This window comes from Eurytemora carolleeae, unplaced genomic scaffold (assembly GCF_000591075.1).
Source record: "Eurytemora carolleeae unplaced genomic scaffold, Eaff_2.0 scaffold133, whole genome shotgun sequence".
Lineage (NCBI taxonomy): Eukaryota > Metazoa > Arthropoda > Copepoda > Calanoida > Temoridae > Eurytemora > Eurytemora carolleeae.
Genome location: NW_019396188.1, coordinates 189,987 through 209,296, shown reverse-complemented (window position 1 = coordinate 209,296; position 19,310 = coordinate 189,987). Strand labels below are relative to the sequence as shown.

Here is a 19,310-nt window from a genome sequence, read left to right as displayed (position 1 = left end):
TTTGCTTGAAAGCCCTAATCATCACATCCATTTTTTGGTTTTCAAGTATAAGATAAAACTATTTGCTTTAATAACAGCATCTAATACTTCAAATATAAGATAAAACTATTTGCTTTAATAACAGCATCTAATACTCCTAAGATTGCTTAAATATCGTCTTCCTACAATGATCGGCGTTTCTATATCAATTCAATGAATACGACCTTTCTATTTATGTTTTGATTTATAACAAGATTTTTCCAAATTACAAGTTTACAAGCTTAAGCAAAGAGAAGCTGTTAATTGCCAGTTTCTCTTAGTTTTCATGTCTATGTGCATTGTGCATCCAAGCTGTAAAAAAGCTCGATAGAAATCAAAAATTGTAATCGAAAGTCGTCTTCACTGTATTGATATATATACAACGACGACTGTTATATCACTCTCACATTTTGCAGAAAGTACTAAAATAAATTTATATTTTGTCTAAAATTACAAGATATCTGAATTTTGGCATAGCAGTATGTTTGACATGTAAATGTACAATCCTCGAGTAATTTTGTGCCTAGTGTCTCAGATCTTCTTTAGACAATCACAAATTTTAAAAATCATGCCTAGGACCCAAAAAAAAGCCCAGAACCCAAACAAGTCTAGAACCCGGATGCAACAATGAGCTCATTTTCAAACTGCAGCACACGTGCTTCCGCCTGAGCATGAGAAAGAGATCCAGGATTTATACCCTGAGCCGCCAGAACCTAAACAAGCAAATTTATAACGCTGTTTGATGCAGGATTACCCAGAAAGTATGAGACTTTACAGACAACTGTACGGAATTTATTTTGCCTGTTTCCTTATATTCATGATTCCTTTCAACTATAAACGTCTTTCATTCTTTGTCAAATCAAATGATTGCTTTAAAATTCATTGTTTAAATTTTTTGGGTTATTTATAATTTTAAAATTATCTACAAATATAAAGTTGTAATCTCTGTTTGTCTGTGTGTTTGTTTCTTTGTACGATCATAATTTGGTTTCCCGGTCAATTTTAAAAAGTAGGTTTGTGGTTAATTCAATTGGCCCTGGCGGCGGCGGTGTAATATCCAATTTTGCCTTAAATTGTAAAATATGTTCTAGCGGCTTAAAGGTTGGTCCGGTACTTCGAATGAATTTGTTTACCTCTGCCTCAGCAGCCTGATGTTCAGCTAGACCAGGAACCTCAGGGAGAGGAAGGTTGGCTTGAGCAATAGCGTTGTGTTGTCTGATCACAGCCTAGAATTTTATATTATATTTAGCCTTGGACTTTAAAGAGACTGTGTCGTAATTTCCAGTGACCCTCCAATGTCTATTTCAAAACGGCACCTTTTCAACAACCATGGCCCCTTTCTCAAGTAAAACATAGTGAATTCTGGCCATATTGTTCATTGTCTCTGCATACAAGTCACTTGCGTAGAAAACCCGAAATTGAAAATAATCATTTTTCAGCTAGAAAAATGAGATTAATGCTTGAACTAAACTATTTTTTTCTGCTACTTTTTTAGATTTTTCAAGCCTCAAGTCAACCATGGTTGGGCTCAGGTTTGTTTTGCGAGGCTTAAAGCCATAGATAAAGATAGATTGCGCATAAGACGACATTTTTCATCCTGAAAGATATAAATGTACAGAGATGTTTTAAAGATATTTCTATTATATAGATTAACTAGGTCAGTTGTGAACATTGGCTGTTCTTATTTGTCATTGAGTACTTGTGGTGTACATGAGTTCTGTAGAGAGAAATTTAAGTTAGTTCAGTCCTTCTCATGTCCTTCTTCAGTTCTCGTCAATAAGATATATTGCTCAGTGAAATATTGTTGTTCAAATAGTTCCATTCCCGGAGTTAGTTTAATAATTATGAAATCCATTAAAACACCAAACCACCCCGCTTATCATTGAAGTACACTTTGACCCCTAGAAGTATGAGTTCGCAGACTGTACAATTCTTGGCGATTTTGCGTAGATATCTATCTAGGTTTATTTATTTATCTATGGTTAAAGCGGAGTCTGCAAATTCTGCGGATTCTGAGAGAAGAAACTCAAATTTAATTACTCCATGTATCTTTTCAACCTGATGGTGTAAACTATTTCAAACATAAACTATATTGTCTAACATAATTCATATTTTGAAATATAAAAAGTCTATGACATCGGTTTGAAAGAATATCAGACACACTGTCCAGAAATTTCGTTACTCGGCAAAAGAAGACGACATTGGAAAACATTTTCGGTATCTAAGAAAATTTACCTGCTGTGCTGGAGTAAAGATGGATAGATCTTGCTGCCCGACATTGCAGAGAGGATAGTTGGGGCATTGTGCAGCAGAGACTCCAGCTGGCAGCTGGGGCCGTGCATCAGCTGACATAGACAACAACAAGGACATAACTGCAGATTTCAGCATCTAGTCAAAAATTATAATGATTATTCATTATTATTATTATTATCATTATTATTATTATTATTATTATTATTATTATTATTATTATTATCAGTGTTATCATTATATTATTATTATTGTTTTTATTTTTATAATTGAAATCACGCCAAACAAAAATCGAAGAAAAATCGGAAAATAATTTAAAATAATAAAATAACGATTTATATTATTAGATTATGGCTGATCCTTAATTACACCTTTTAATCTTCTAATTACTAATTTTCATTTAAATTTAAAAATTATCGGTCCTTTCCCTTGCTATTTTATGACTAAGTGTGAATATGATAAAACATAAAACTGAAATAAACTTTTCAAAATGTTGTTTACTTTTTTTGTAGCTTCATAAATGAATAGAATGGATATTATTTTTAATCACATTTTAAAAACATCACGATGTGGACGACATTAAGGTTTATTCATAAATAATTCTGTTTATAGGTCGTCAGTGAAATCTCATCCTATGTGGGCCAAATTCTTAGTATCAAAATCCTACCTTGAAAATATAGGAGTCAATCCAAGCGGAATCTACTGCCTAATAGTGCTTGGGTGACCTTTACTGGGCCTTTTATACAAGGCACAGGTCAGGGGGGCTTCACTATAGTGCCAGGGAGGGGGGTCAGTACAGGATTTTCCTAGTTTTAAAGAGCTTATATTTCAAAACAAATCAAATCATATATTTTTCTGTATTAATAATTATAATAGATATTAATTAAAGTACAATCAGTATAAGTAAAACTATCTCAGCAGGCCCCCCTGTAATCCTTAAGTTATATATTTGACTATTTTCAACCAAGCTTTTTAACCAAAAATTATAATTTAGACCTACGCACAATCCAATTTGATATGAGACACCCTGTATGTATTTTGCGTAACACTTTTCCAGTTTATTTTATAATTTTAAACCTTTAAACGTTTCAAGTTTTCATACTTAGATAAATAGAGATAGATAGATAGAGATAGGTAGATAGATAGAGATAGGTAGATAGATAGAGATAGGTAGATAGATAGAGATAGGTAGATAGATAGAGATAGGTAGATAGATAGNTTAAATTAAATTATAAAGTAACGGGTTACCCGCAAGGGATGAGACTTCAGACACGACTGTCCACATATTTCTTAATTTGTCTAATTATAAAACCTATTTTTACCTTGGGATCGTCATATAAAGTGAGTTTTATGAAGTCTTTTCAATCTCATCCTTTAAAGGTAATCCATAAAAAAGTTAAATTAATCCAAAATAAAGGGTAACCCACAAAGATGAGATTGTAAAGACAACCTAAAACTCTTAAAATATGACGATCCCGAGCTTTAATCAAGTCTTTTGGCTTGAATATTTAATAGCTTACTACTGTGATTTAGTAAAGTAAGAAACAAGTTTTTCAGTTGCAGGGAATCATGCATATAAAGAAATAGACAGTATAAATCCCATATAATCGTCTCTTAAGTCTCATCCTTTGTGGGTAACCTCTGTACCAAAAGTACGAAGAAGACGACCTTTTGTTTCTTCTTATTTGAATAACTTGTGTTCCCAATTGTTTCATAAACTTGAGGTTATAGGTTGTCCCCCTCCTCAATCATATTTGATTTGATTTGTGCATCTATATCTATATATAAATTTGGCTTCTCTTTCTAATTGTCTGTTTGTCTGTATCCAATAAACGTCAAAACGACTGAACCGATCGGGCCCACATTTTTTGTGGGACCTCTTTTGACCCCAGAGAAGGTTTATGTATGGTCGAATTTTCAAAAATTTGGCTCTATCAAAATTCTATTTTTGAAATTTTGAAAATCCACAAAATTTTTTTCAAATCCGCGAAATTCTTGTTTGTTTTGTTTTACAATGTATACAAAGAGAACATGTTCACAATTGAAATAGAAGATGCCTCTACATTGGGATATTTAGGATTTAGGATAATACATTATTATATGCAAGAACAGAGATTATTAAATTGAATTTAAGAGTTAATATTCATTAATCATTAACCTTCCTCATCCTCAATTTTGATATTTTTGTATCTTGAGTAATTACACAGTTAGAATAGTTTAATGTTACACACTTTTTATTTTCTTTAATTTCATATTGGAAATCACTAAGACTCATTTTTTCGATTTCAAAGTGAATTTAAGCATTTGCATAATTGAGTAGAACACACTGCATTCTCTTTGCTTATATTTGACGGCAAAACCAAAATCTGCAATTTGGAAGTTTATAAGAACAATGTTAGAATTCTAGAAATACTTTTTTTGCCTCTTCCCGAATACTTTTGTGAAAGGGGGGGGGGAATTTTATTTTTCCTGTGCTGAGGGGTGGGGGTACAGTTGGTTAGCCCCCCTTGTTGAAATCTTTTTTTTTAATAAAAGCACTGTTTTAAGAGTTTAAATTTTTCAATTGTTGCTGGTTTGAATCTGTGCTCAATAATACCGACTAGCTTTTACTTTAAAAAAATTATACTTCTAAAACTGAAAATAAATGACATGAGTCAATTCGTTGAATGCGTGTGCCATTCGGCAACAAATTTATGTTCTTTAATTGTCTTTTTATGTCTTTTTTAGTGTCTGTTAAAGTCCCTGGCTTAGTCATATTCACTATGTGTATTAAGGCCTGTACAGTCTTCAGCAGTTTTTGTAATTCATCCTTTAGTCAAATGTCCACTATATGGTCCATTAATTGTAAGTCTGTGTAGTCCTAAGCAGTAAGTAATTTGTGCCTATCTTTAGTCTGTCCATAATCCATATATAGTCTTTTTGTAGTCCCTCTAACCTTGTTTTCAATTTTCTTCTCTTGCATAGCCTACAAATATTTTTTTTGGGCCTTCCCCACCCCCCTCTAAGTTGCTAAAGGAGGGTGGCCTCCCGCTGTATGTATAAAATGCCTTATTTTTCACATTAGCTTTATGCCAGGTAAATAGAAGGTAGTTAAAGTAGTAATAATGTAAATTTTAAAAATAAAGATGTGTATTGATTTGTATATAAATGGTAGAACTCAGGGTAGTTGGGATCCCCCCACCATAGTTGCACTTCTGTTCGGGTCAAAATTTGGCTTTGTGTAAGAAATGCAAATGTTAAAAATAAACAATTTTGAAATTTGTTAAAATTCGCAGATTCTTGTGGAGGCTTTTAAAACACCAGAGAAAACGTATGGTATTGAAAAAACGACCCTCCAACTAAAAAATTGCTTTGAAACAAATATGAGTTTCTAATAAAAGAAAAAGTTATGACAAAAATTAGAGTTATGAAGAAATGAAGCAAGAAATACCATTACTCTTACTCTTTAAACATATTGTGATTTATATCTGAGGTAAGCTTTCCCTCTTCGTTTCTCTATGTTTACTTGAATATTATATAAATATTACATATTATTTAATATTAAAAAAATATTATTAAAGTATAAACAAGAATTTTAGCTCTTTATCAACCTTAAAAGAACTTCAGTGCTGACTGTTGAGGCTGGGGACTAATTGATCAAGATTAAATAATGTAAAATCTATACGAAAACCTAGAACGATCCTAGAACTCTTACATTTTATCTGATTTTCGTCAGTGGTATATATCTACAGGGTGTCCCAATAAACATGGGAGTTCAGTGACGAATTCGATATCGTCTTTTTAAATAATTCTTTGATTCAGTATTGTGATACCTACTGAGAAAGCTGTAATCTGTATAGATTTCGTCTGCTATGTTCACATTTTGTTTGTTCATGCATACGGTTGTACTTAGTAAAACAAGAAAATTGCAGTATACAAACAGAGTAAACTTGTCCGTCTTCACTAATCATCTTGCGGAGACATTATAGACACATCTTCGCAGTCTTTTACCCTTTTCATAAAATAAACTTTAGCAGACATAATAATATTATGGGTTTTGAAATTAGGTATTACAATGCTAATTCATAACAAAGACGATATCGAATTCGTCACTGAATTCCCATGTTTTTTGGGACACCCCGTATATATATAAAAGTATTTGAAAGTCCCATATTATATTGGATTGATTAACGGGCTCGCATTTGAAAAACGATTTCAAATTAAAGATTCGCTTAATAAGTGCAAGTCGCAAGTGTATGGCGGTAGTTTTTTCTGTTTTGCGATTAATTTATACAAGGATTTTAGGGAGCGTTGCGCCCATCTAACTTTTAATTGTGGCTTTATCTGTGAGCATCTTCTCTTCGTACAGTATAAAAAAAGTTTGAGGATTTCAAAATATTTTTTCGCGCATTTTCAAAATTTTACAACAAAAATATAAACTTTGAAACACAAACTTTCGAAATTTGAACCATTCATAAACCTTCCCAGGGGTCAAGTGAGGTCCCACACAAAATTTTGGCCTGATCGGTTCAGCCGTTTATTCGTGACAAACAGACAGACAAGCAAAGTATATATTTATTGAGTCATCCAATAAACGAGCCCGTTAATTAATTCAATATGACGTAAAGACAAAGGACGAGAATTCAAAGACGATTGGAATTTATACGGAAAATTTCATTATATTCCCGACATCCTGCAACTAAAACCTTTTTTTTCAAATCATTAAATAGGACAGTCAAGGCCACATACAAGGTAATACGACTGAATTAAAACTTTGAATTATATTTCAAGAATTTCAAGTCGTCTTTACAGTCTCATCCTTTGTGGGTAACCCTGTATAACATTTACGACAAATCACGATATTTTAATTATTTACAAATTATGCTTAAAAATGACCATAAGCAGTGTAATTCACAATACTCAGCAAAACGTGCATATTTCTGCTTTGGAAACAACGGGAACATTTTTCTGAAAGAGACATGTTTTCAGCCTGATTAACGACAATAATATTCACATTATTGACCATATAAAGATACAGATAGAGGGTACTGTTGTGAATTGCACATACTACCCTGAAAATGTAAGGTAGCTTGAAGTTGAAGCAATAGTAACGCCCATTAATTTTGTTGATCAAGTACAGGGTTACCCACAAATGAGGAGACTTTAATGTCGACCTTGATCGATCGGTTGTATTTCGAATTTAACACTTTCTTTGACCAATATATGATTAGCTAAGATATTAATAAATTTATAGTTGCATAGAACCAAAAATGTTAAAGGGACCGTTCACTTATTTGGGTAATTTGAGGGTTAACTAAATAGCCTGATAGCTATTCATTAGTATTAGTCCTACTTTTTAAAGTAAACTGTGGCATGAGAAAAAGACGATTTATCATTTGATACGTTTTCCCTTCTTCCACAGGAGTCAGTGATTTATTGACAAGTTAGAATTTAGGAACTTTAATTTCTTGCGAATTTTTATTTTTTATTATATAAGATCTGACTCGGCTGACACGTGATGTAATTGAATACGATAATTTTAGATTTTATTGGGCTGTTGTTACTGAAAAAACGTTTAAATAGTATCTAAGCAAAGTTATACCTTTGCGCTGGAATTCTAAATGATAAAATAGACTTTTCTCTAGTCATAGATACCTTTGAAAAGTACGACTAATACCAAATGAATAGCTAATAGGCTGATTAGTTTACCATGAATTACCCAAATAAGTGAACGGTCCCTTTAAGATTAAAAATGCAACCCAACAAACTTTTTGAGTCTCGCACAACAATGATGCAATAAAACAGTTTTTTTTTACATAATTTATTCTATTGTAACAAAAATATTAGTTCTTACAACTCAAGCACTTGTACAAAATTTAGTTCAAATCCAAATTTTGGTAAAATTATATATTTCTGACAGACCTTCGGGGGGAAACAAAACACATATGGGTTTGTGCGCCACGGCCGGGTGCTTCCGGATTGTTAAAACACAACACTAACCATGCTGTTGTTTAAATACAACCGGGCCGAGGCGTACATACTCCTGCTAGAAGCTTTAACAAGCATTCACCGGACATTATATATAATTATAAAATTATCAAAGTATAAAAAAGCTTCTTTTGCTAATCATTAGTCTTAAAAGAATGCTTAAAGTTAAGTACACTTCTCAGAAAGAACTAGCTTAAAAATACCCAATAGCCATGAACAAGCTTTAGAAGTAAGAATGGTTTTAAACCACTGAATTATTTCAAATGCATGGAAAAATTCACTTGGAACGATGCCAATGATACGAATGTTTTGAAAATTATGAAAAATGCGCATAATCTGGAGAAATGGAAAGAATAGGTAACACAATCGGTAGAATCGCAAGTGTTAAATCATTTTAATGTTTATATGGCAACTAGAAAATACATAGGTCATACAACTGATAAAATAAACTGGACCATAAAAAATCACAAGATTGGCAGAATCTAGAAGCGCCCGCCGGCAACTTCCACCCTGCAGTGGTCACTTAAGGGGACTAGTACAAGAACTGTACGATAGATGTCCGGTTTAGTTAACAAAATATCCGCTAGGCACCGCTATGAGGGATAGGCTGCTGTAGTGCACATTTTGTCCACTAGATGTAGTTTCTGGACATCTGATATCTGGTCCTATGTACAGTGGGTGCACTAGTCCACCCTATCCCGAGGTGACTCACGCTAGTCACTTTTCTGACTCGTCAACACTGTCCACGGTGTCGTCTGGTAAAGACGAATCGTCACCAGGAGCGACACTGCCGCGCGCTTTCATAAGTCGGGAAGATGGAAGACCACAAACACCTCGCCTGCAAAAAAGATCAAAAAATCACTTCCAGAAAATAAATGAATTTTAAAAATAATCCAAAACCTATCAAAACAAAAAAATCATAATTCAATATGAACTACAATATGATCATAGCATATACTAGATAACAACTCAAAAGTGAAACTAAACAAGTAAAAAAGTAAATCGTACTTTGAATGAAAACTGTTACACGGACTAATCCTGAAGTTTGACCGGATTTATTCAACGCACCACATCCCAATCTACACTGCTATGGTCGACAGAGGGGGGGGGGAAGGGTGGTAGGACCTTCGCACCCCCCTGAGATTTCAGAATAGCTTCTCAATAGCACTTAAAGAAAAGAAAACCTGGTGCAAAACGGGAAAAATATCTCTCAAAATAAATTTCACGTCTTTTTGTTCCGAAATGAATCTAACATCCCCCTTACTTAAATCCTGTATCCGCCCCTGGTCAGCAGTTTGCTAAACTATGAGCGACAAATTCTTGTAAGAATGTTTTTATTTTGTGCTTATTGTGCATTATATTTTTGCACAAAAAACTACTTCTAAATAAGAATAGGGCGCAGAGGGTTAACAGGAATTTATCCCGGGGACTTCTTTGTTTTTGACATACCAGAGACTCGACCCCCTTGAAAATCATAGTTATTTTCTCCAGGGGGGGGGAGGTTAGCCTTGCCCTTTTGTCCTTTTTTTTGCCTAGGGAAAGTTGTCGGCATCAAAATTAAATGCTATCTATAAAGCAGTAATTTTTTTGCATCGAAGATTCACAAAATAGAAAAAGGGGTCGGCCGTTTTGAGCCTCACCCCAAGTTGAATGCTCTATGTTCATTAAAAGTTTAGAAAGGTGCCTTAAAGCTAAAATTTGCGCGTCCGGTAGTGTAGTTTACGTAGGTTAATACCATGCATCACATATTATGGCACGTATAATGTTAGTTCGCGTGGTTTAAGGAATTTAAGAGTAAATACCATAACTTTGTTTACAATTAAAATGTATTGTAGTTTCTGGTTGAAATAAAAATAAAGCTCAGACTGAGCAAATCGACTATTTCCTCCCAACACACTTATTCGTGAACGAAGATAAGAGATTACTGTTAGTATAAAAGTCAATTATCAAATATAATGTGTGGTTAATCATGCAGTTAGTTAGTCTCCATGCAAAACCTAAATACAATCCCAACTTTAATTGAATACGGGATTAAAGAAACTGCTTCCAAGGTAAACAAGTGAATCCTTATTTTGCAAGTAATAAAGTAAAAAAACAAAATTCATAATTTTAGGTATCAGAGCTCGAAATTTAAAAGAGTATCGTGGAACGAAACTCCCGAGTTTCCATTTTGAGGTCCTAACATTTGTGTAGATTTTGATTAAAAAGATTTTAAAAAATGGAGTATATTGAAGAAATTAAATAAGAAAATATTTTATCACAAAATATTGATATCGACAAAAATGCCTAACCCCGTTCTTAAAACCCGGGTTTCAAAACTGGTTTTCATAACAATACCCTTTCTTAAGTTTTGGGCTCAGGGAGATTTTAAAGTTTTTTTAAAGAGAGATAATGTCTAATTTTCAACTATTTTACAACTTGGCAGCAGTCCCTTAGAGCCACACCATCCATCCACCACTATATACTTGTCTCCATCTACTAGTGTAGAACTGAACCGTGGGGAGGCTGATCTTGTAGAAAGATCCTCCGAGGACATGGTGAGAGGTGACTCCGACTCCCTGGCTGAGAGAAGGCTGGATAGGTCCCCGGCTGCCCGGCGCGCTGACCGACTACTCATCGTGCTGTTCCTGAAGTCCCAAGCTTGTGTTAGTACCAAATCCACCAAATATTTAGTTATTATGCATAAAAAACGGACGTAATTGTAAATAACCCTTCGTCAATAACTTCTGGGCAGGTACCCTGTAATCTTATTATGGAAGATGGAAAGATATCATAGTTTTATTTTATAAGGACTGTAAGAGTAATTTCAAGTGACCTTTCACGAAAAGATAACATTTCCTGATTCACAACAGTACCTTTTATCAAAAGTTAACACGAGTTAACCTAGAACACGACAATCTCCATATCTATGAAAAAAATAAAGGTTTTAATTTTGAATCGGACATTGCCATTTTTCAGGTCACAAAATCACGCTTACAGTCCTTATCATGGGATTGGGCCTCCTCGCCAAAAAACGAATAAAAATAAATTTACAGAATCTACGGCTTTCTAAAATTTGAAAAGTCATTCAAAATTACGCTGAATTATAAATAGTTAAAACTTTTAAATTATTATATGCATATCTTTTTTAACTATATTCATAACGAATACACATTATAAGTAATATCAGAATCTAAAGCTATCCTAATAACTAATACCACATTCATTACCAAGCATTAAATTAATATTATGAACTTATTGAAGAGTCATAATAACAGGATTAATTACAGATTTAGGTGAACAAGTCTGAGAAGAGTTAACCCCGGTCTGTGGTACAAAGAGAGGAATACGGTTTGATACATTAAACAGTGAAATATTAAAGCGACATGAAACTCGTTTTTTAGTGGAAAATAAACAGTGATTGCCCTGTATTTGTGTATACACACGTTTGTATGTTTATAACTGTATTTGAAAGATAGTGTTAATGGTTTTTAAGGTTTAGGTCATCTATTTTGGCAACGACAACCTTTATGACATTCTGACATGCTATCTTCATCATATACACCAGGGGCGCCCATAGTACTGAAGAGAGGGGGGGGGGGTAAGGTTATCTCCAAAAATGTTAAGGTTAGTTATAATCAAGCATTATTTAAGCATATATATATCACCAGTTCAAACCATTATTCAGCCTCAGTCGGAGATTTGTTAATTGTAGCTAGGACTACCAAACCAGCAGATCTAGTCACAGGATGTCTCATTAAAACAAAAAGAAAATAAACACACACTTGAGACACCCTGGCGCACACTGAACCCAACCTTTGCTTGGATGAATCCGCGTTTGCCATTAAAAATGCCAAGTTTTCACAGTCTTCCACCTCCCTACACACATACACACAGTTCACAGACAAATATTCTTCATATTAGAACAGAACTGATTATATATTTCTTTCTCAAACTGTCAACGTAATTTTAGTGACATTCCAATTCCAAGGGGCATGCCCAATTCACAACCGTATTTAAACCTTGGTCTGAGCAAATATGGTGCAAATATCCTCGTTCTAATTGCGGATTTATACAGCAGAGACAAAGAACTTAATTCACAGAATTTACACATTTTTAAGAACGAGTTCTTTACCATTGTTATTCAAATAAAGGTTTAAAGGGAACTGATGTGAACCACGCATTCCACTAACTAAATGGAGTGTCACTTGAAATCATGTCTGCAGTCCCTTAGCGGAGAGAAGGGATTTTCCTGATATGGAGAATATTTGAAATGATATAAATCCTGTAAATGAAAACTGAACATAAACCGACAAATCCCCCAAAACTGTACATACTTGTTAGTGACCCCGACGCAACATAGAACACTATCGTTACATCTCAAATCCATGCCTTTACATAGTTATTTATTAAATACATCCTTCTGCCTGGACCCTGAAACCTAGATTAATATTTTGGGCCCTGAAACCCAAGAAAAAAAGACCCTTGAACATACCTCAATTTATTCTTGAGATTGTTAATCTCTCGGTTCATACTCTCATTGGACTCTACGTAGTCGTCCAATTCACGCTGAGCCTGTAAACAAGACAATGGTTAATCCTGGATTCAAAGCAGTGTTTATGATCCGGATCCAGTAAATTTTACCTCTTGGATCCGGATTCAGCTGGAAAAATATAACCAAAATCATCCGTGTCGAAAAATGACATTTTTAAATGTTCATGTTTTGTGAATGTTTAAGTGTTAGCATAAAAATTGACAAAAATAGATTTTTTAGCAAGTTAAAGAATTATTCATGTGCTGGATGCGGATCTACATCAAAATGAAATGGATCATATAAACTACATGAAGAGACCTAATGCGTTTAAAATTTTAAAATAGGCATTTAGATTTAACTATCTATTAGATTTAAATATTTATTAAAAAATGACAGTCTAATGTTAGTATTCAAACAAATAAGATTTTTGCGAGATTGTTAAAAAATTTGAAAATTAAGAATCGGAATAAAATGTGATCTGAAATATTGACAGAATTTGAAATTATTACAACCAAGATACAGTTAGATTTGAAAATAGATTTCTGACAACTGCGCTAATGATCTCTCATAACAATAAAAAACAATTTCACCGATATTCCTATTTTAAGGGGGTATTTTTCAATCTCGAGATCCAATTGACTGAGTGACATTTTTCAATATTGACTGGCAATTGTACCAATTATTAAAATTGTGTACGTTTACGAAATAAATAAATAAACCCCGACCCTTGGAGTCATTTGAGGTTCCGCAAAGAACTAAGTTTTTAACAATAAATTTACCTTTCGTCTGTGCGCCTTTTCTCGGCTTATCTCCTCCTCGGCCTCGTCCAGTTGACGACGCATTGCCTTCATTCGGGTGTTCGTCTGTAAAACAAATCGTCCGATTAAAATCATCAAATCGTCAAAGGTATTAAATAATAAACTAGTAATTTGTTCTAAAACCAATGAATAAATCAGTGGAAATGATGTAAACAGAAAACCAAAATTGATCAATTGAATAAAATTCATTTTTGCTTGATTTTATTTCTAGCGGGAATTAAATAGCGATTTCATTGGGAAATGAAAAAATAAGTAAAATGTTCGGAAAAATTATTGAAAAAGTTAAGCCAGATAATTTGTAATTTTAAGGAAACCGGATACAGAATAACAGAAATAAATATCATGGAAAAATAATTTTTTTATGGTTAAAAAATAGTAACTGCAGAAATTTAAAATTTAAAGTGGTGTATTTTTTATAGGATGGATCAAGTAACTTGGTCAAAATGATAAGAGTTACAAATAAGTATTAAAAACAATTATATCATTACGCCAAAAAAACGGAATAAATTGTTTAAAAGACAAAAGAAAATAAGTAAAAATTCTAAATACTTAAAAATTAGGAAAAAGGGCAAATAACAAAAATAACGGGTTTTCAAATTACATATGTATTATGTAATATTTTATATCAAAAACGGAAGTTGTTAAAAGTGATAAAAAGCCCTTTTCTCTTCTTATTGAATAAAAGATTATTAAAAGTCAAAAATAATGTTAACATTTTTCATTTTGATGTGACCTGTTGTTCTTTGCTGCAATCATTCTCTCCTGTGCTTCAGCGCTCAGCTGTTCTTCCAGGTTATTCACCTTAGACTCAAGGGCAGCTAAATAAAAATATTATTTTGTTTAGCTTGAAATTAAATAAAAAGCTTTTAGTTTAAAGACAAACTATTACCTATTGCAGCCTTAGCCTTGGCTCTGTTGCTGTTTTCGATTTCTTCCAGTTTTGATTTCAGCTCCTTATTCTGTCTCTCAAGCATCATCTACGGAGAAAAAAATTTGGTTTTAATTTTTAGAAATTGTAATACTTAAAAAAAAACATTTATTCTCCCTTTTACCTTAGAGTTTTCCATTTTCTGTGCAGCTCCGCGCTCTGTGGCCAGCTCAGTTGTAAGCTGCTCTATACTGATCTGAGACTTGCGTGTTCGTTCCATCAGCATTTCAGATTGGGTCTGCTCCTCTTCCAGTTCAGATTCAAGAGCAGCAATGCGAGCATCCAAGCGTCTCTTTTCATCCATGGCGAGAGCACCCTTTCCGCTGCTGTTGGACAGCTCCTCCTGCAGCTCATCACGCTCAGTCTCAGCTGTCCGCCTGGCACGGTCAGCGGCGGAAAGATCCTCCTGTAGTTGGACAAGCTCCGCTTCAAGAGCTTTGATTTTCTTCTCTAGCTCCTTGCTCTGTTGCAGAACATCATTTTTGCTAGAGTGAGCTTCCTCAGCGTCCCTCTGGATCTCTTTCATGGCTTGCTGCAGCTTCTTGAGCTGTTTCAGAGCATCCTCCTTCATCTTAGTATTCATATCCATTGTGGACTCCAGGTCCTTGTAGTCTGTTTCCAGCTTCTTCTTTGCGTTAACAGCTGCCTGTCTCTGTTTTCTCTCCTCATCCAACTCAGCCTCTAGGTCACGAACCTGTTTTGCCATTCCTCGTCTCTTTTCCTCTCCTGCCTCCTCCTTGGCAGCAAGGTCACGTTCAAACTGTGTTCTTAAAGCCTGCATGTTAACCTCCAACCTCATTTTCTGGTCCTCAGTCTGCTGAAGCTCATCCTCTAGTTCTTCAAGCTGAGTTTTTTGCTCGGCAAGCTCTTGCTCCAGTTGCCTCTTAGCTTTCTCCAGTTCATGGACATTCTTGTCTGCGGTTCCCTGTGTATTTGCAAGATCGTCCAACTCAGCTTGCAGCTGGCGACGAGATCTCTCGGACTCATCCAACTGAGCCTGGAGATCCTCAAGTTCACGATGTAGATTGAGCAGCTTTGTCTCTTTCTCACGAGCATCCCGTTCAGCACTATCTCTTTCAGCGCTGATACGTTCTCCATTCAGCTTCTCTTCTGCCAAAATCTTGTCAAAGTTTCTCTGTTTCTTCTCGAGCTCAAGCACCTTGTTTCTGTGACTGTCAAGTTCAATGTTAGCATCATCTAGCTCTTGGGATAATTTCTTTTTAGATTTATCAAGCTTGTCATTGATGGCCTGCTGCTCTTCCATCTTGTGTGTCACCTCCTCAAGATCCTTGCTTTGCTTCTTCCTGATTTCTTCAAGTCTGGCAACAGCTTCACTCTCTTCCTCGGCTTTCCGTCTGGCATCAGCAAGCTGCTGGGAAGCAGTGCTCAGATTCTTTTCAAGTACCTTTGCTCTAGCTTCTTCTTCCTCCAGCTGTTCAAGGATATGCTCCTTCTCTCCTTCCATAGACCTCAGCTTGCTGTTAATAGCAAGCTTCTGTCTGGTCTCCTCTTCCAAATTTGCTACAGTCTCGACAAGCTGCGACTCCAAACCCTCAGTGGATTTGCTGGCCTGGTTAGCCTTTGACTCAGCGATCTCAAGAGCAGAAGCCATGGATTCCATTTCAGCGGTTATCTTTGAAAGCCTCTCTTGAGCCTCTTGGCATCGGGATTCACTTTCTGCTAGTTTAGCCCCAAGTTCACCAGCCTGACTTTCTAGCTGTTTCCTTCTCCTTTCTGCCTCCTGTTTGTTTCCAGAGATTGACTTGAGCTCTGTAGCCATATCTGCCAACTCTGCCTCCAGCTGTGCCTTAGCTTTTTCTGCTGAAGCCTTGGATTTCTTAAGCTGGTCAATATTGTTGTTGAGCTGTGAAATCTCATGGCTGTGTTTGTGTCTCATCTCGGTAACTGAAGTCTCATGGTTGCTTGTCTCATCCTCCAAAGCTTTCTTTATGTTGGCAAGCTCCTTCTCCCTAGCAGTTCTCAGCTCTTGCTGGGCTGCAGTAACATCTAAGCTGTCAAGCAGTTCATTCTTTAGAGCCTCAAGCTCTTCATTCAGGTCTCTCTTCTGCTTCTCTGCCTTATTCCTTGCTTCCTTCTCTGCCTCCAAGTCTTCAACAACTTCCCCAAGTTGAGCCTCTAACTCTCGCAGACTCTTCTGTGCTACTGCCTTCTGTGCTGCCTCCTCATCAACTTTCATCATTGCTGTTGCAACCTCTTCCTCCCTCTTTCCTAGAAGCAGCTGGAGCTCCTCTACCTGCTGCTTCCTCTCGGCAACCTGTTCCTTTACATCATTAAGTTCAGTTTCCATCTTCCTCTTGGCTCTCTCAACCTCCTGTTTCTGCTGGTTGTCCTTGCGGAGTTTATCCTCTAATTCTCCAATAGTGGACTCATGCTTGGCTTTCAGTTTCAGCAGATGCTTAGCCTTCTCCTCCTCCTCAGCTAAGGTTGCCATGACATCACTCAGCTTCTCGTCAAGAACCTTCTTTTCCTTTCCATACTTCTCCTTGTAGTCATCGCTAGCAAGAAGCTGCTCTTCATACTGCTTAATCTTAGCTTCTGCCTGAACTTTCTCAATCTGCAGCTTTTGTCTTGCTGCTTCTTCCTCCTCAAGTTGCTCCTCTAGGTCCTGAACATGTTGCTGCAACTTCTTCTTCTCATCGTTCATCTTAAGAACCTTCTCTTCCTCCTCTTCGATCCTGGCCTCCATATCATGAATGATCTCCTCCATCTCCTGCTTCCTGGCGGCTAATCTCTGCCTCATCTCCTCTGCTTCTCCACATAACTCAATCTCCGCCTAAAAATTTTTTAAAAATCTATTAATTTTATATTTCAGTTTGGAACAAAATAGGGGGGTAGAATTATAAGTAAATTGCAGTATACCAGGTAAGTTAAGGTTTTTCTCCATACAATTATGGGAATCACAGTATAAAAACACAGGAATGTCCATTATGCAAGATGCATTATTAAAATAACGAATAAATGTAATTATTGAACAAATGTGTTTTATTTAAGAAAGAATGACGCCAACCTGGAGTTGTTCTGCTAGAATACTCTTTTCCTCCAGGGCCTGTTGGTACTGCCTGTCCAGGTCAGATACAAGCTTCTCATGGCTAAAAATGAAAAAAAAAAAAATCAATTTTCATATCATTGTTGGCTTGGCCAAGGAAATGAAAAAAGTAACATATTTTCATGATTATAAAAAAGGGGATACAAACTTTTAATAATAATAATAAAATGTTATGGAAGTCACTTTATTTTTTTAATTAAATAAAAGCCTAGAAAAACTAACTGCTTGGACAGCATGATATACCCTTTAACCCTTTAATAAGCCAAATTCAAGGGTAAACCTGGACAATCTATTAGCTGAGCTATTATTATAATCATGGGTTGTTTAAGATTTTATCAGAAAACTCAATTTCTGTAATTGGTGGGGTTAGACCTAAATGGAATGTTAGGAATTGATTGATTGATATTGTTTACAAACCAGATAATACTGAAGAGGTATATCTTGCTATTTTTACCCCAAGGGAGACGGGGGGGAGGGGGGCTACATTTTGCCCCACTGCAGCAATTAAAAGATACCGCTGGAAAAATAAAGGGGTGGTTTCAGCAAACCGTTAGTAAATCCAGTGCTTGGGATCCATTTGAATTTGATGCGGATCCGGTTCCTGGATCCGCACTAAAAAATGGATCCAGATCAGGGTTCAGGTCATAAACTGATTTTACTGATTTGTTGTACATAAGAATTTTCAATTTTTTTCTTTTTTTTTCGCAAAAAGTTATTTGCAGTATTTGGTTAATATTATGCACCATGGATTCTCAATTTTTTGCGGAACCGGATTTTAAGCAATGAGTTAATATTTTACCTTTCAAGCCTTTCAGTGATCTCTTTAAGTTCTTGTTCTTTCTGGATAACCTTCTCATCATTCTTGGTCACCTAGAGTATTTAGGTTAGATGCAGAACACAATAAAACTTGACCATGTCTAAATATCAACTATTTATGATACATCTATGTTGGTTCGCATTGCTTTTGAACAGATATTTCCTTTTTTGTTTGAGTCCGAAAACGTAAAAACAGGCCTTGTCAAAATAATGGTGATGAAGGTAATGTGGGTTTCTTAATATATTGTGGTTACTTTTATTTATAACAAAACTTTTCGACAAAGCAAAATCAATACCAGGGGATATCGAAATAAACTTATCCCTGTGTCTGCTACTCTGCATAACATGGAATTCAAAAATTTTGGACTAAATTAATCGAAATAAAAGTTAAATTGTAAATAGGAATTTTAAAACTATAACACAAATGTTAATGTACTGTTTTCCCTATGCATAATGATGAGGTGGCAAAGAATAATCAAACACGCCCAAAGAGTCATTAAGTTCAATTACCCGACCAGCTATTACAGAACAAGCATTGTATTTTCAACAAACTAAAATTATTAAATCCCTTTTGTGCGAATTTAGCCCCAGGTTAAATTTTGCTGCTTTTTTTGCGCAATAAAATTCAAGGTTTTTGTTCAGTTTCCAGGTTTCAGGTCATTGTTTTATTATTCAAGTCACTTTTAGGGATCCCCAGGCTTCAAGGTATACTCCTCTGGTATGAGTAATAATATGAAAATGTTAGGGGCAACCATGTAATTTAAAATTATGAGGGGAAGAGGTCTAGTTTTTCAGATCGAAAAATTTGCATTTACAGGATTATCCAATTCCCCAAATTGGTGAGACTTGTCTCAAGATTTAATCTTGTATGCCCGGCGTGGTATTAAATATCTCGCATTTAAGTTTACACATGATACGTTTTTACAAAGTTTT

At 35.2% G+C, this 19,310-nt stretch overlaps 2 protein-coding genes across 2 annotated transcripts in view; both read right to left on the bottom strand.

Moving 5' to 3' along the window:
* Nucleotides 1-438: 438 nt before the first annotated feature.
* Nucleotides 439-3,044, bottom strand: LOC111697629 (uncharacterized). The gene is made up of 4 exons (XM_023467694.1): nt 2,936-3,044; nt 2,254-2,406; nt 1,152-1,244; nt 439-731 (listed from the first exon to the last, which is right to left on the bottom strand). The coding sequence occupies exons 2-4, from the start codon at nt 2,404-2,406 to the stop codon at nt 627-629; spliced, it is 351 nt and encodes a 116-aa protein (XP_023323462.1). The 5' UTR covers nt 2,936-3,044; the 3' UTR covers nt 439-626.
* Nucleotides 3,045-8,052: 5,008 nt separating this feature from the next.
* Nucleotides 8,053-19,310, bottom strand: part of LOC111697630 (myosin heavy chain, non-muscle) — a 57,954-nt gene continuing 46,696 nt past the window's right edge. Inside the window, exons 19-27 of the mRNA XM_023467696.1 lie at nt 18,361-18,431; nt 17,523-17,604; nt 14,619-17,288; nt 14,456-14,543; nt 14,300-14,384; nt 13,528-13,669; nt 12,710-12,789; nt 10,701-10,862; nt 8,053-9,073 (exon numbers count right to left, since the gene is read on the bottom strand). Of these exons, the coding sequence (XP_023323464.1) occupies nt 8,953-9,073; nt 10,701-10,862; nt 12,710-12,789; nt 13,528-13,669; nt 14,300-14,384; nt 14,456-14,543; nt 14,619-17,288; nt 17,523-17,604; nt 18,361-18,431 (3,501 nt within the window). The 3' untranslated portion in view covers nt 8,053-8,952. The remainder of the gene's footprint in view (nt 9,074-10,700; nt 10,863-12,709; nt 12,790-13,527; nt 13,670-14,299; nt 14,385-14,455; nt 14,544-14,618; nt 17,289-17,522; nt 17,605-18,360; nt 18,432-19,310) is intronic.